The sequence below is a fragment of the Haemorhous mexicanus genome, chromosome 39 (genome assembly GCF_027477595.1).
Source record: "Haemorhous mexicanus isolate bHaeMex1 chromosome 39, bHaeMex1.pri, whole genome shotgun sequence".
NCBI classification, from domain to species: Eukaryota; Metazoa; Chordata; class Aves; order Passeriformes; family Fringillidae; genus Haemorhous; species Haemorhous mexicanus.
Window position 1 is genome coordinate 110,114 of NC_082379.1, and position 14,539 is coordinate 124,652.

Here is a 14,539-nt window from a genome sequence, read left to right on the forward strand (position 1 = left end):
CACGAGGGGGGAAATGAGGGAAATGTGAGGGGGAAAAGGTAGAGAATGTGAAGGGAAAATTGTGAGGGGGAAATGGCGGGAAAATTAGGGGGAAAATGGAGAGAAACGTGAGGAAAAATATGAGGGGGAAAGGATGGGAAATGTGAGGGGAAAAATGAGGGAAACGTGAGGGAGGAATGGTGGAAAATTTGAGAGGGAGAAGTGCAGGAAAATGAGGGGGAAAGATGGGAAAAGTGAGGAAAAAAGGTGAGGGGCATGAGGGGGGAAATGGTGGAAATTCTGAGGGGAAAATGGTGGGAAAAATGAGGGGGGAAAATGGTGGAAAATATGAGGGGAAAATGGTGGGAAATCTAAGGGGAAAGGGCTGGAAATGTGAGGGGAAAATAGCAGGAAAAATGAGGGGGGAAAAAGGCAGGAAAGATGTGGGAGAAGGGTTGGGAATTGTGAGGGGGAAATGGCGGGAAAGGTGAGGGGGAAATGGAGGGAAATGTGAGGGGAAAATGGAGGGAAATGTGAGGGGGAAATGGAGGGAAATGTGAGGGGAAAATGGAGGGAAATGTGAGGGGGAAATGGAGGGAAATGTGAGGGGGAAATGGAGGGAAGAGAGAGGGGGAAATGGAGGGAAGAGAGAGGGGGGAAATGGAGGGAAACGTGAGGGGAAAATGGAGGGAAATGTGAGGGGAAAATGGAGGGAAGAGAGAAGGGGGAAATGGGAGGGAAACGTGAGGGGGAAATGGTGGGAAATTTGAGGGGAAAATGGAGGGAAGAGAGAGGGGGAAAACGGAGGGAAAGGTGAGAGAGAAAATGGATGAAAATGTGAAGGGAAAATGGAGGGAAATGTGAGGGGAAAATGGAGGGAAATGTGAGGGGAAATGGAGGAAAGAGTGAGGGGGAAATGGAGGGAAATGTGAGGGGGAAAATTGAGGGATTGTGAGGGAGAAATGGAGAGAAATGTGAGGGGAAAAGGGTGGGAAATGTGAGGGGAAATGGAGGAAAGAGTGAGGGGGAAATGGAGGGAAGAGAGAAGTGGAAATGGTGGGATATATGAGGGTAAAATGGAGAGAAATGTGAGGGGAAAATGGAGGGAAACGTGAGGGGAAAATGGAGGGAAGAGTGAGGGGGAAATGGAGGGAAATGTGAGGGGGAAAGTGAGGAAAACGTGAGGGGAAAATGGAGGGAAGAGTGAGGGGGAAATGGAGGGAAATGTGAGGGGAGAAATGGAGGGAAATGTGAGGGGGAAAGTGAGGAAAACGTGAGGGGAAAATGGAGGGAAGAGTGAAGGGAAATGGAGGAAAGAGTGAGGGGGAAATGGAGGAAAGAGAGAAGTGGAAATGGTGGGATATATGAGGGTAAAATGGAGGGAAGAGTGAGGGGAAAATGGAGGGAACTGTGAGGGGGAAAGTGAGGAAAATGTGAGGGGAAAATGGAGGGAAACGTGAGGGGGAAATGGAGGGAAATGTGAGGGGGAAAATGGAGGGAAATGTGAGGGGGAAATGGAGGGAAATGTGAGGGGGAAATGGAGGGAAATGTGAGGACAAGATGAGGGGGAAAATGAGAGGAATTAAGGGGAGAAGGGCAGGAAATGTGAGGACAAATAAGGGCTGAAACCTGAGGTAAAAACCTTCCCAGTTGGCTCCCAGTTGGCTCCCAGTGCTCCCAGTTCGGCTCTGGGCTGCCTCCAGTGCCACCAATGACCTCACCCCCCTGCCCAGCCAATCAGACAGCAAGAAGGGGGCGGAGCCAGATGCGCTCTGAGCTCTGATTGGTCTTTATTGCAAAGGGAGGGGTCAGCGGTCAGTGTGGCGGCGCCGACGACCGCTGGGATCCAGGCCCGGCTCCGAGTGACCACAGGTGACCAGAGGGGTCTGGGGGTCAAGGAGGGGTCAGGGGTCACAGGAAGGGTCAGGGGTCACTCGTGGGGGGTCAGGGGTCAGTGGGGGTCACAGGAGGGGTCAGAGGTCACAGGAAGGGTCAGGGGTCATTTGGGGGGGTCAGGGGTCAGTGGGGGTCACAGGAGGGGTCAGGGGTCACAGGAAGGGTCAGGAGTCACTCGGGGGGGGTCAGGGGTCAGTGGGGGTCACAGGAGGGGTCAGGGGTCACAGGAAGGGTCAGGGGTCACTCATGGGGGGTCAGGGGTCAGTGGGGGTCACAGGAGGGGTCAGGGGTCACAGGAAGGGTCAGGGGTCACTCGGGGTGGTCAGGGGTCAGTGGGGGTCACAGGAGGGGTCAGAGGTCACAGGAAGGGTCAGGGGTCACTCGGGGGGGTCAGGGGTCAGTGGGGGTCACAGGAGGGGTCAGAGGTCACAGGAAGGGTCAGGGGTCACTCGGGGTCACAGGAGGGGTCAGCGATCACTCCGTGGTGTCACAGGAGGGGACAGCGGTCGCTCGGTGTCACAGGAGGGGACAGCAGTCTCTCGGTGTCACAGGAGGGGACAGCGGTCACTCAGGGTCACAGGAGGGGTCAGTGGTCGCTCGGGGTCACAGGAGGGGTCAGCGGTCACTCAGGGTCACAGGAGGGGTCAGTGGTCACTCCGTGGTGTCAGTGGTCACTCGGTGTCACAGGAGGGGTCAGGGGTCACTCGGTGTCACAGGAGGGGACAGCGGTCACTCCGTGTCACAGGAGGGGTCAGCGGTCACTCGGTGTCACAGGAGGGGTCAGGGGTCACTCCATGGTGTCAGTGGTCACTCGGGGTCACAGGAGGGGACAGCGGTCACTCGGTGTCACAGGAGGGGACAGCGGTCACTCCGTGGTGTCAGTGGTCACTCGGTGTCACAGGAGGGGTCAGCGGTCACTCGGTGTCACAGGAGGGGTCAGCGGTCACTCGGTGTCACAGGAGGGGACAGCGGTCACTCGGGGTCACAGGAGGGGTCAGCGGTCACTCGGTGTCACAGGAGGGGTCAGCGGTCACTTGGTGTCACAGGAGGGGACAGCGGTCACTCGGGGTCACAGGAGGGGTCAGCGGTCACTCGGTGGTGTCAGTGGTCACTCGGGGTCACAGGAGGGGACAGCGGTCACTCGGTGTCACAGGAGGGGACAGCGGTCACTCCGTGGTGTCCGTGGTCACTCGGTGTCACAGGAGGGGACAGCGGTCACTCGGTGTCACAGGAGGGGTCAGCGGTCACTCGGTGGTGTCAGGGGTCACTCAGTGTCACAGGAGGGGACAGCGGTCACTCGGTGTCACAGGAGGGGTCAGCGGTCACTCGGTGTCACAGGAGGGGACAGCGGTCACTCCGGTGACCTCTCGGATCCAGGCCAGCGCGGGCGGGACGCGGGCGTAGACCCCCGGCCGGCCGGGCTGCCCGCAGGGGTGGTCACCCCAGGACACCACGGCCTGCAGCTGGCCCTGGCACAGCAGGGGACCCCCGGAGTCACCCTGGGGACAGGGAGGGGACATTGGGGACACAGGGGACACTGAGGGGACAGTGAAGGGACCCCCGGAGTCACCCTGGGGACATTGGGGACACTGAGGGGACAGTGGGGACACAGGGGACACTGAGGGGACAGTGAAGGGACCACTGGAGTCACCCTGGGGACATTGGGGACACTGAGGGGACAGTGGGGACACAGGGGACACTGAGGGGACAGTGGGGACACAGGGGTGGTCACCCCAGGACACCACAGCCTGCAGCTGGCCCTGGCACAGCAGGGGACCCCCGGAGTCACCCTGGGGACACAGGGGACAGTGAGGGGACAGTGGGGACAGTGAGGGGACAGTGAGGGGACACTGGGGACAGTGAGGGGACAGTGAAGGGACCCCCAGGGTCACCCTGGGGACAGTGAGGGGACATGGGGGACACTGAGGGGACAGCGGGGGATTGGGGACAGCGGGGACAGGATGGTGGCACCTGGGACATGTGAGGGGACACAGGTGCCACAGGTGATAATGTGACACAGGTGACAAGGACAGGTGACACAGTGACAGAGGTGATAATGTGACACAGTGACACAGGTGACAAGGACAGGTGACACAGTGACACAGGTGACACAGGTGATAATGTGACACAGGTGACAAGGACAGGTGACATAGGTGACACAGGTGACACAGGTGACACAGGTGATAATGTGACACAGGTGACACAGATGATAAGGACAGGTGACACGGTGACACAGGTGCCACAGGTGATAATGTGACACAGTGACACAGGTGACAAGGACAGGTGACACAGTGACACAGGTGGTGGGACACAGGTGACAAGGTAATACAGACAGGTGACACAGCTAACACAGGTGACAGAGGTGACACAGACAGGTGACAAGGACAAGTGACACAGGTGACACAGGTGACAGACAGGTGACAAGGACAGGTGACACAGGTGACACACAGGTGACACAGGTGACAGGGCGGCACAGCTGACAAGGACAGGTGACACAGGTGACACACAGGTGACACAGGTGACACAGGTGCCAAGGACAGGTGACACAGGTGACACACAGGTGACACACAGGTGACACAGACAGGTGCCAAGGACAGGTGACACAGGTGACACACAGGTGACACAGGTGACAGGGCGGGGCCGCACCTGGCAGGAGTCCTTGCCGCCCTCGGGCACACCTGCGCACAGCATGTCCGCTGTCACCTGCGCCCCGTAGGTGTCACTGCAGGTGCTGTCCCCGAGCACGGTGACATTGAGGCACTGGGGCACGTCCGGGTACGACTCTGGGGACACAGGGGACACACCTGGCACACCTGGGGACACCTGGGGCACACCTGGCACACCTGGGGACACCTGGGGCACACCTGGGGCACACCTGGGCACACCTGGGGACACCTGGGCACACCTGGGGACACCTGGGCACACCTGGGCACACCTGGGGACACACCTGGGGACACCTGGGGACAGCTGGGGACACCTGGGGCACACCTGGGCACACCTGGGGACACCTGGGCACACCTGGGGACACCTGGGGACAGCTGGGCACACCTGGGGACAGCTGGGGACACCTGGGCACACCTAGGGACACACCTGGGGACACCTGTGCACACCTGGGGACACCTGGGGACACCTGGGCACACCTGGGCACACCTGGGGCACACCTGGGCACACCTGGGGCACACCTGTGCACACCTGGGCACACCTGGGGCACACCTGGGCACACCTGGGGACACCTGGGCACACCTGGGACACACCTGGGCACACCTGGGCACACCTGGGGACACCTGGGGCAGGTGCTGTCCCCGAGCACGGTGACATTGAGGCACTGGGGGAGATCCGGGTACAACTCTGGGGACACAGGGGACACACCTGGCACACCTGGGGACACACCTGGGGACACCTGGGGACAGCTGGGGACACCTGGGGCACACCTGGGGACACACCTGGGGACACCTGGGCACACCTGGGGACACCTGGGGCACACCTGGGGCACACCTGGGCACACCTGGGGACACCTGGGCACACCTGGGGACACCTGGGCACACCTGGGCACACCTGGGGACACACCTGGGGACACCTGGGGACAGCTGGGGACACCTGGGGCACACCTGGGCACACCTGGGGACACCTGGGCACACCTGGGGACACCTGGGGACAGCTGGGCACACCTGGGGACAGCTGGGGACACCTGGGCACACCTAGGGACACACCTGGGGACACCTGTGCACACCTGGGGACACCTGGGGACACCTGGGCACACCTGGGCACACCTGGGGCACACCTGGGCACACCTGGGGCACACCTGTGCACACCTGGGCACACCTGGGGCACACCTGGGCACACCTGGGGACACCTGGGCACACCTGGGACACACCTGGGCACACCTGGGCACACCTGGGGACACCTGGGGCAGGTGCTGTCCCCGAGCACGGTGACATTGAGGCACTGGGGGAGATCCGGGTACAACTCTGGGGACACAGGGGACACACCTGGCACACCTGGGGACACACCTGGGGACACCTGGGGACAGCTGGGGACACCTGGGGCACACCTGGGGACACACCTGGGGACACCTGGGCACACCTGGGGACACCTGGGGCAGGTGCTGTCCCTGAGCACGGTGACATTGAGGCACTGGGGCACGTCCGGGTACGACTCTGGGGACACAGGGGACACACCTGGCACACCTGGGACACACCTGGGACACACCTGGGCACACCTGGACACACCTGGGCACACCTGGGCACACCTGGGACACACCTGGGACACACCTGGGCACACCTGGGGACACCTGGGGACACCTGGGACACACCTGGGCACACCTGGGCACACCTGGGGACACCTGGGGCAGGTGCTGTCCCCGAGCACGGTGACATTGAGGCACTGGGGCACGTCCGGGTACGACTCTGGGGACACAGGGGGCACACCTGGCACACCTGGGACACACCTGGGCACACCTGGGGACACCTGGGGCACACCTGGGGCACACCTGGGGCACACCTGGGGACACCTGGGGACACCTGGGACACACCTGGGACACACCTGGGGACACCTGGGACACACCTGGGACACACCTGGCACACCTGGGACACACCTGGGCACACCTGGGGACACCTGGGGACACCTGGGACACACCTGGGCACACCTGGGCACACCTGGGCACACCTGGGGACACCTGGGGCAGGTGCTGTCCCTGAGCACGGTGACATTGAGGCACTGGGGGACATCCGGGTACGACTCTGGGGACACAGGGGACACACCTGGCACACCTGGGACACACCTGGGGACAGCTGGGGACACACCTGGGCACACCTGTGCACACCTGGGCACACCTGGCACACCTGGGACACACCTGGGCACACCTGGGACACACCTCAGACACACCCAGGGGCACCTGGGGACACCTATGGGCACCTGGGACACACCTGGGGACACACCTGGGACAGGTGCCACCACCTGGGGACAGCTGGGATACACCTGGGAACACCTGACACATGTGGGACAACCCTGGGGACACACCTGGGGACACCTGGGGACACACCTGGGGACACACCTGGGGACACACCTGGGGACACACCTGGGACAGGTGCCACCACCTGGGGACACACCTGGGGGCACCTGGGACACACCTGGCACACCTGGGGACACACCTGGGGACAGCTGGGACACACCTGGGGACAGCTGGGACACACCTCAGACACACCTGGGACAGGTGGCACCACCAGGGACACACCTGGGGACACACCTGGGGGCACCTGGGACACACCTGGGGACAGCTGGGGACAGCTGGGGACACCTGGGACACACCTGGGACACACCTGGGGGCACCTGGGGACAGCTGGGACACACCTGGGGACAGCTGGGGAAAGCTGGGACACACCTGGGGACACCTGGGGACAGCTGGGGACACTTGGGGACAGCTGGGACACACCTGGGGACACACCTGGGGGCACCTGGGGACAGCTGGGGACAGGTGGCACTGGGACAGGGACACACCTGGGGCCTTCCCAGTCCCTCCCAGTCCATTCCAGTACAAACCAGTTCCCCCCCAGTTCCCTCCCAGTCCCTCCCAGTTCCCTCCCAGTCCCCCCCAGTGCTCCCAGTTCCCTCCCAGTCCAAACCAGTCTCCCCAAACCCTAAACCAGTATAAACCAGTTCCCCCAATCCCTTCCCAGTCCCTCCCAGTATAAACCGTTCCTTCCCAGTCCCTCCCAGTCCCTCCCAGTATATCCCAGTCCTTCCCAGTCCCTCCCAGTTCCCTCCCAGTCCATCCCAGTCCTTCCCAGTCCCTCCCAGTTCCCTCCCAGTATATCCCAGTCCCTCCCAGTCCCCCCCAGTCTCTCCCAGTTTATCCCAATACCCCCCAGTCCTTCCCAGTTCCCTCCCAGTTCCCTCCCAGTCCCGCCCAGTCCCCTCCCAGTCCCTCCCAGTTCCCTCCCAGTATATCCCAGTCCCTCCCAGTCCCCCCCAGTCTCTCCCAGTTTATCCCAATACCCCCCCAGTCCTTCCCAGTCCCCTCCCAGTCCCTCCCAGTTTATCCCAGTTCCCTCCCCGTCCTTCCCAGTTTATCCCAGTCCCCCCCAGTCCCTCCCAGTCCCTCCCAGTCCCTCCCAGTCCCTCCCAGTTCCCTCCCAGTATATCCCAGTTCCCTCCCAGTCCCTCCCAGTCCCCCCCAGTCCCTCCCAGTCCCTCCCAGTCCCTCCCAGTCCCTCCCAGTTCCCTCCCAGTATATCCCAGTTCCCTCCCAGTTCCCTCCCAGTCCCTCCCAGTCTCTCCCAGTTCCCTCCCAGTATATCCCAGTCCCCCCCAGTCCCTCCCAGTCTATCCCAGTTCCCCCAGTCCGTACCCTGGGGGCTGCTGGTGCTGCCCCAGCCCATCACGGTGCAGGTGGAGCCGGCGGTGGGCGGGGCCTGCGCCAGGGGGAGGGGCCTCACCTGCGGCCCGCAGGTAAAGGGCGGCTCCACCCTCAGCAGCATCAGATCGTGCGAGCGGCCGGCATCGCCCGGGGCATCCCGGGCAGAATTCCCAGAATTCCGGGCAGAATTCCCAAAATTCTCGGGAGAATTCCCGGGAGAATTCCCAAAATTCTCGGGAGAATTCCCGGGAGAATTCCCAAAATTCTCGGGAGAATTCCCGGGAGAATTCCCAAAATTATTCCGGGCAGAATTCCCAGAATTCCGGGAAAAATCCCCAAAATTCCGGGAAAAATCCCCGAGAGAATTCCCAGAATTCCGGGGAGAATTCCCAAAATTCCGGGAAAAATTCCCGGGAGAATTCCCAAAATTATCCCGGGGAGAATTCCCAGAATTCCGGGAAAAATTCCCAAAATTCCGGGAAAAATCCCCGAGAGAATTCCCAAAATTATTCCGGGGAGAATTCCCAGAATTCCGGGAAAAATTCCCGGGAGAATTCCCAGAATTATTCCCGGGAAAATTCCCAAAATTCCGGGAAAAATCCCCGAAAGAATTCCCAAAATTCCGGGAAAAATTCCCGGGAGAATTCCCCGAGTTCCCGGGAGAATTCCCCGAGTTCCCGGGAGAATTCCCAGAATTCCCGGGAGAATTCCCAGAGTTCCCGGGAGAATTCCCAGAATTCCCGGGAGAATTCCCGGCATTCCCGAATTCCCCCAGACCGCGGAACTTTCGGGAATTTCCGGCGCCTTTGCCGAAGTCCGGGTGCACCACGAGCTCCACGGCGGCGGCGAACTGCTCGTGGCCGCTCCCCTGGGCCAGGCTGTGCTCACCTGCGCGCACCTGCAGGTGGCTGGGGGGGCAGGAGAGCAATCCCAGTTCAGACCAGTTCAAACCAGTTCAGACCAGTTCAACCAGTAACCCCCAGTTTGGTCAGTAACCTCAGTAATCCCAGTTCTTCCCCACACCTGTGCTCACCTAAGCTCACCTGTGCTCACCTGCAGGTGGCTGGGGGGGCAGGAGAGCGATCCCAGTTCAGACCAGTTCAAACCAGTTCAAACCAGTTCAGACCAGTTCAGACCAGTTCAACCAGTAAGCCCCAGTTTGGTCAGTAACCTCAGTAATCCCAGTTCTTCCCCACACCTGAGCTCACCTGAGCTCACCTGTGCTCACCTGCAGGTGGCTGGGGGGGCAGGAGAGCGATCCCAGTTCAGACCAGTTCAGACCAGTTCAGACCAGTTCAGACCAGTTCAACCAGTAACCCCCAGTTTGGTCAGTAAGCTCAGTAATCCCAGTTCTTCCCCACACCTGAGCTCACCTGTGCTCACCTGCAGGTGGCTGGGGGGGCGGGAGAGCGATCCCAGTTCAAACCAGTTCAGACCAGTTCAAACCAGTTCAAACCAGTTCAACCAGTAACCCCCAGTTTGGTCAGTAAGCTCAGTAATCCCAGTTCTTCCCCACACCTGAGCTCACCTGAGCTCACCTGAGCTCACCTGCAGGTGGCTGGGGGGGCGGGAGAGCGATCCCAGTTCAGACCAGTTCAGACCAGTTCAAACCAGTTCAACCAGTAACCCCCAGTTTGGTCAGTAAGCTCAGTAATCCCAGTTCTTCCCCACACCTGAGCTCACCTGAGCTCACCTGCGCGCACCTGCAGGTGGCTGGGGGGGCGGGAGAGCGATCCCAGTTCAAACCAGTTCAGACCAGTTCAAACCAGTTCAAACCAGTTCAACCAGTAACCCCCAGTTTGGTCAGTAAACTCAGTAATCCCAGTTCTTCCCCACACCTGAGCTCACCTGAGCTCACCTGAGCTCACCTGCGCGCACCTGCAGGTGGCTGGGGGGCCAGGAGAGCGATCCCAGTTCAGACCAGTTCAAACCAGTTCAGACCAGTTCAGACCAGTAACCCCCAGTTTGGTCAGTAAGCTCAGTAATCCCAGTTCTTCCCCACACCTGAGCTCACCTGAGCTCACCTGCGCGCACCTGCAGGTGGCTGGGGGGGCAGGAGAGCGATCCCAGTTCAAACCAGTTCAGACCAGTTCAAACCAGTTCAGACCAGTTCAAACCAGTACAACCAGTAACCCCCAGTTTGGTCAGTAAGCTCAGTAATCCCAGTTCTTCCCCCCACCTGAGCTCACCTGAGCTCACCTGTGCTCACCTGCAGGTGGCTGGGGGGGCGGGAGAGCGATCCCAGTTCAAACCAGTTCAGACCAGTCCCTCCCAGTTTGATCCCAATCCCCTCCCAGTCCCTCCCAGTCCCCCCCCCAATCCCCTCCCAGTATAAACCAGTACAAACCAGTCACCCCAATCCCCTCCCACTCCCTCCCAGTATAAGCCAGTAACCCCAAATCCCCTTTTTACCCCTCCCAGTCCCTCCCAGTTTATCCCAGTTTGATCCCAGTTTGATCCCAATCCCCTCCCAGTTTCATCCCAGTTTGATCCCAGTCCCTCCCAGTCCCTCCCAGTTTATCCCAGTTTGATCCCAGTTTGATCCCAATCCCCTCCCAGTCCCTCCCAGTCCCTCCCAGTCCCTCCCAGTGCTCCCAGTTTGATCCCAGTCCCTCCCAGTCCCCCCCAATCCCCTCCCAGTCTCCCCCAGTCCCTCCCAATGCCCCCCCAGTCCCTCCCAGTCCCTCCCAGTTTATCCCAGTACGGACCTGGCCCGGCAGTGGGCGGCGCTCAGCACCCACTGGGGGCTCAGCAGGGCCCCCCCAGTCCATCCCAGTCCCTCCCAGTTTAATCCCAGTGCTCCCAGTTTGATCCCAGTCCCTCCCAGTCCATCCCAATCCCCTCCCAGTCCCTCCCAGTCCCTCCCAGTTTGCCCAGTACGGACCTGGCCCGGCAGTGGGCGGCGCTCAGCACCCACTGGGGGCTCAGCAGGGCCCCCCCAGTCCCTCCCAGTCCCTCCCAGTCCATCCCAGTCCCTCCCAATCCCCTCCCAGTCCCTCCCAGTCCCTCCCAGTCCCCCCCCAATCCCCTCCCAGTCCCTCCCAGTCCCTCCCAGTTTGCCCAGTACGGACCTGGCCCGGCAGTGGGCGGCGCTCAGCACCCACTGGGGGCTCAGCAGGGCCCCCCCAGTCCCTCCCAGTCCCTCCCAGTTTAATCCCAGTGCTCCCAGTTTGATCCCAGTCCCTCCCAGTCCATCCCAATCCCCTCCCAGTCCCTCCCAGTCCCTCCCAGTTTGCCCAGTACGGACCTGGCCCGGCAGTGGGCGGCGCTCAGCACCCACTGGGGGCTCAGCAGGGCCCCCCCAGTCCCTCCCAGTCCCTCCCAGTTTAATCCCAGTGCTCCCAGTTTGATCCCAGTCCCTCCCAGTCCCTCCCAGTCCCTCCCAGTTTGCCCAGTACGGACCTGGCCCGGCAGTGGGCGGCGCTCAGCACCCACTGGGGGCTCAGCAGGGCCCCCCCGCAGACGAACTGGTCAAACTGGAAGAGCCGCACCAGCCCCGCGTGCGCCCCGGGGGGGCACTCGGAGCCCCCCAAAATCCGCCCGGGGTGGGGCCGGACTGGGGGAGGGGTGGGGGGAGGGGTCAGAATTCCCGAATTCCCCAAATCCCCCGAATTCCACCCAAAATTCACTCCCAAAAACCCCGAAAATTCCAGAATATTTCCCCCCAAAAATCCCGAAAATTTCCCCCAAAAATCCCGCTCGGGACCCCCCAAATCCTTCTCGGAGCCCCCCAAAATCCGCCCAGGGTGGGGCCGGACTGGGGGAGGGGTCAGAATTCCCCAAATTCCCCAAATTCCCAAAAATTTCCCTGAAATTCCCCGAATTTCACCCCAAAATTCCAGAAAGAATCCCAAAATCCCCCCCCAAAAAAATCACGAAAATTCCACCCAAAAATTCCCCCAAATTCTCTCCAATTTCCCAAAATTCCACCTGAAAAATCCCAAAAATTCCCCCCCAAAATTCCCATCTAAAAATTCCAGGAAAATCCCGAAAATTCCACCCAAAATTTCGGAAAATTCCCCCGAATTCCCCAAAAATTTCCAAAAAATTTCCCCCCAAAATTCCACCTTATAAATCCCCAAATGTTCCAAAATTCCACCCGAAAATTCCCCAAAAACTTCACCCAAAAATTCCCCCAATTCCACCCAAAAAAATCCCCCAAAATTCCACCCCAAAATTCCAGAGAATTTCCCCAAATTTCTCAATTTTTTTTCCCTGAAATTCCCCCAAAATTCCACCTAAAAATTCTGGAAAATTCCCTCGAATTTCCCGGAATTTTCCCCCGAAAATTCCCCACAATTTTCTCCCCAAATTCCACCCCCCAAAAAAATCCCCAAATTTTCCAAAATTCCACCCGAAAATTCCCCAAAATTGCTTCCCCAAAATCCCGAAAATTCCACCCAAAAATGCCCCAAAATTCCCCCCAAAAATTCCAGAGAACTCCCCCACATTTCCCAAAAAAATTTCCCAAAAATTCCACCCCAAAAACCCCAAAATCCTCCAAATTTCCACCGAAAATCCCCCAAATTTTCCATTAACCCCCAAAATCCCCCAAATTTCCCCCAAAATCTCTCAAATTTCACCCCAACCCCCCAAATTTTCCCGAAAAACGCCCAAATTTCCCCCAACCCCCCCAAATTTCTCCTAAAATCTCCCAAATTTCCCCAAAACTCCCCCAAATTTCTCCTAAAATCCCCAAATTTTCCCCCAAATCCTCCAAATTTCACCCCAACCCCCCAAATTTCTCCTAAAATCCCCAAATTTTCCCCCAAATCCCCCGAATTTCTCCTAAAATCCCCCAAATTTCCCCCAAAATCTCTCAAATTTCACCCCAACCCCCCAAATTTTCCTTAAAATCTCTCAAATTCCCCCCAACCCCCCAAATTTTCCTTAAAATCGCCCAAATTTCCTCAAAACTCCCCAAATTTTTCCTCAAATATCCCCCAAACCCCTCAAATTTTGCCCTAAATCCCCCAAATTTTCCCCAAAATCCCCCAAATTTTCCCAAAACTCCCCCAAATTTCTCCCAAAATCCCCGAAATTTTGCCCTAAATCTCTCAAATTTCACCCCAACCCCCCAAATTTTCCTTAAAATCGCCCGAATTTCCCCCAACCCCCCAAATTTCTCCTAAAATCCCCCAAATTTTGCCCTAAATTCCCCAAATTTCTCCTAAAACCCCCCAAATTTCTCCTAAAACCCCCAAATTTCTCCTAAAATCCCCAAATTTTGCCCAAATCCCCCAAATTTTGCCCCAAATCCCCCGAATTTCCCCCAAAGCCGGGTCCCCCTCACCGGGGGGCAGCAGCAGCAGGACGAGCACGAGGCCGAGGGGCTCCATGGTGGGGGAGGGGCGCGCCCGGGGCTTTTTTGGGGGGCGCCGGGTGACCCCGCTTATTAAAGGAGGCCTCGTTAATGATTAATTAATAATCGGCCCCTCCCCCACCCCCCGCGGGCGGTGCCGCCGCAGGTGGGACCTTCCCACCCCTCCCCCACCCCGGGAGAAGCGGATTTGGGGGGATTTGGGGGGATTTGGGGGGGGATCCTCTCAAATCGCCCCCAGAATTCACCCCCAAATTCCCCTCAGAATCCCCTCAAAAATTCCCTCAGGATCTCCCCAAAATCCCCCAAAATTGCCCCAAAACTCCCTCGGAATCTCCTCAAAATCCCCTCAAATTCCTCACAAATTCCCCCCCAAATTTCCCTCAGGATCTCCCCAAAATTCCCCCCCAAAAAATTCCATCTAAATCTCCCCCAAAACCCCCTCAAATTCCCCTTCAAGCTCCCTCTAAATCTCCCCAAAATCCAAGAAATTCTCCCCAAAATCCTTTCAAAATTCCCCCCAAATCCCCTCAACCTCCCCCCGAAATTCCATTGGAATCTCCTTAAAATCTGACAGATTCACCCCAAAATTCCACCCAAAATCTCCTCAAAATCCCCGAAAATTCCCCCGAAAATCTCCTCAAATTCCCCCCCAAATTCCCCCCAAAATTCCACCCAAATCTCCTCAAATTCCCCCCAAAATTCCTTCGGAATCTCCTCAAAATCCGACAAATTCCCCCCAAAATTCCCCCCAAAATCCCTCGGAATCTCCTCAAAATCCCCTCAAATTCCTCCCAAATTTCCCCCCAAAATTCCCTCAGGATCTCCCCAAAATTCCCCAAAATTCTCCCCCCAAAAATTCCATCTAAATCTCCCCCCAAACCCCTCAAATTTTCCCCAAATTTCACTCAGGATCTCCCCAAAACTCCCTCAAATTCCCCTTCAAGTTCCCTCTAAATCTCCCCAAAATCCAAGAAATTCTCCCCAAA

At 58.6% G+C, this 14,539-nt stretch overlaps 1 protein-coding gene across 1 annotated transcript; it reads right to left on the bottom strand.

Annotated features, from left to right (window-relative positions):
* Window positions 1–1,752: 1,752 nt before the first annotated feature.
* Window positions 1,753–13,569, bottom strand: LOC132341352 (trypsin-like). The gene is made up of 5 exons (XM_059872848.1): window positions 13,524–13,569; window positions 11,633–11,786; window positions 9,008–9,138; window positions 4,522–4,715; window positions 1,753–3,374 (listed from the first exon to the last, which is right to left on the bottom strand). The coding sequence occupies exons 1-5, from the start codon at window positions 13,567–13,569 to the stop codon at window positions 3,198–3,200; spliced, it is 702 nt and encodes a 233-aa protein (XP_059728831.1). The 3' UTR covers window positions 1,753–3,197.
* Between the last annotated feature and the right edge of the window lie 970 nt (window positions 13,570–14,539).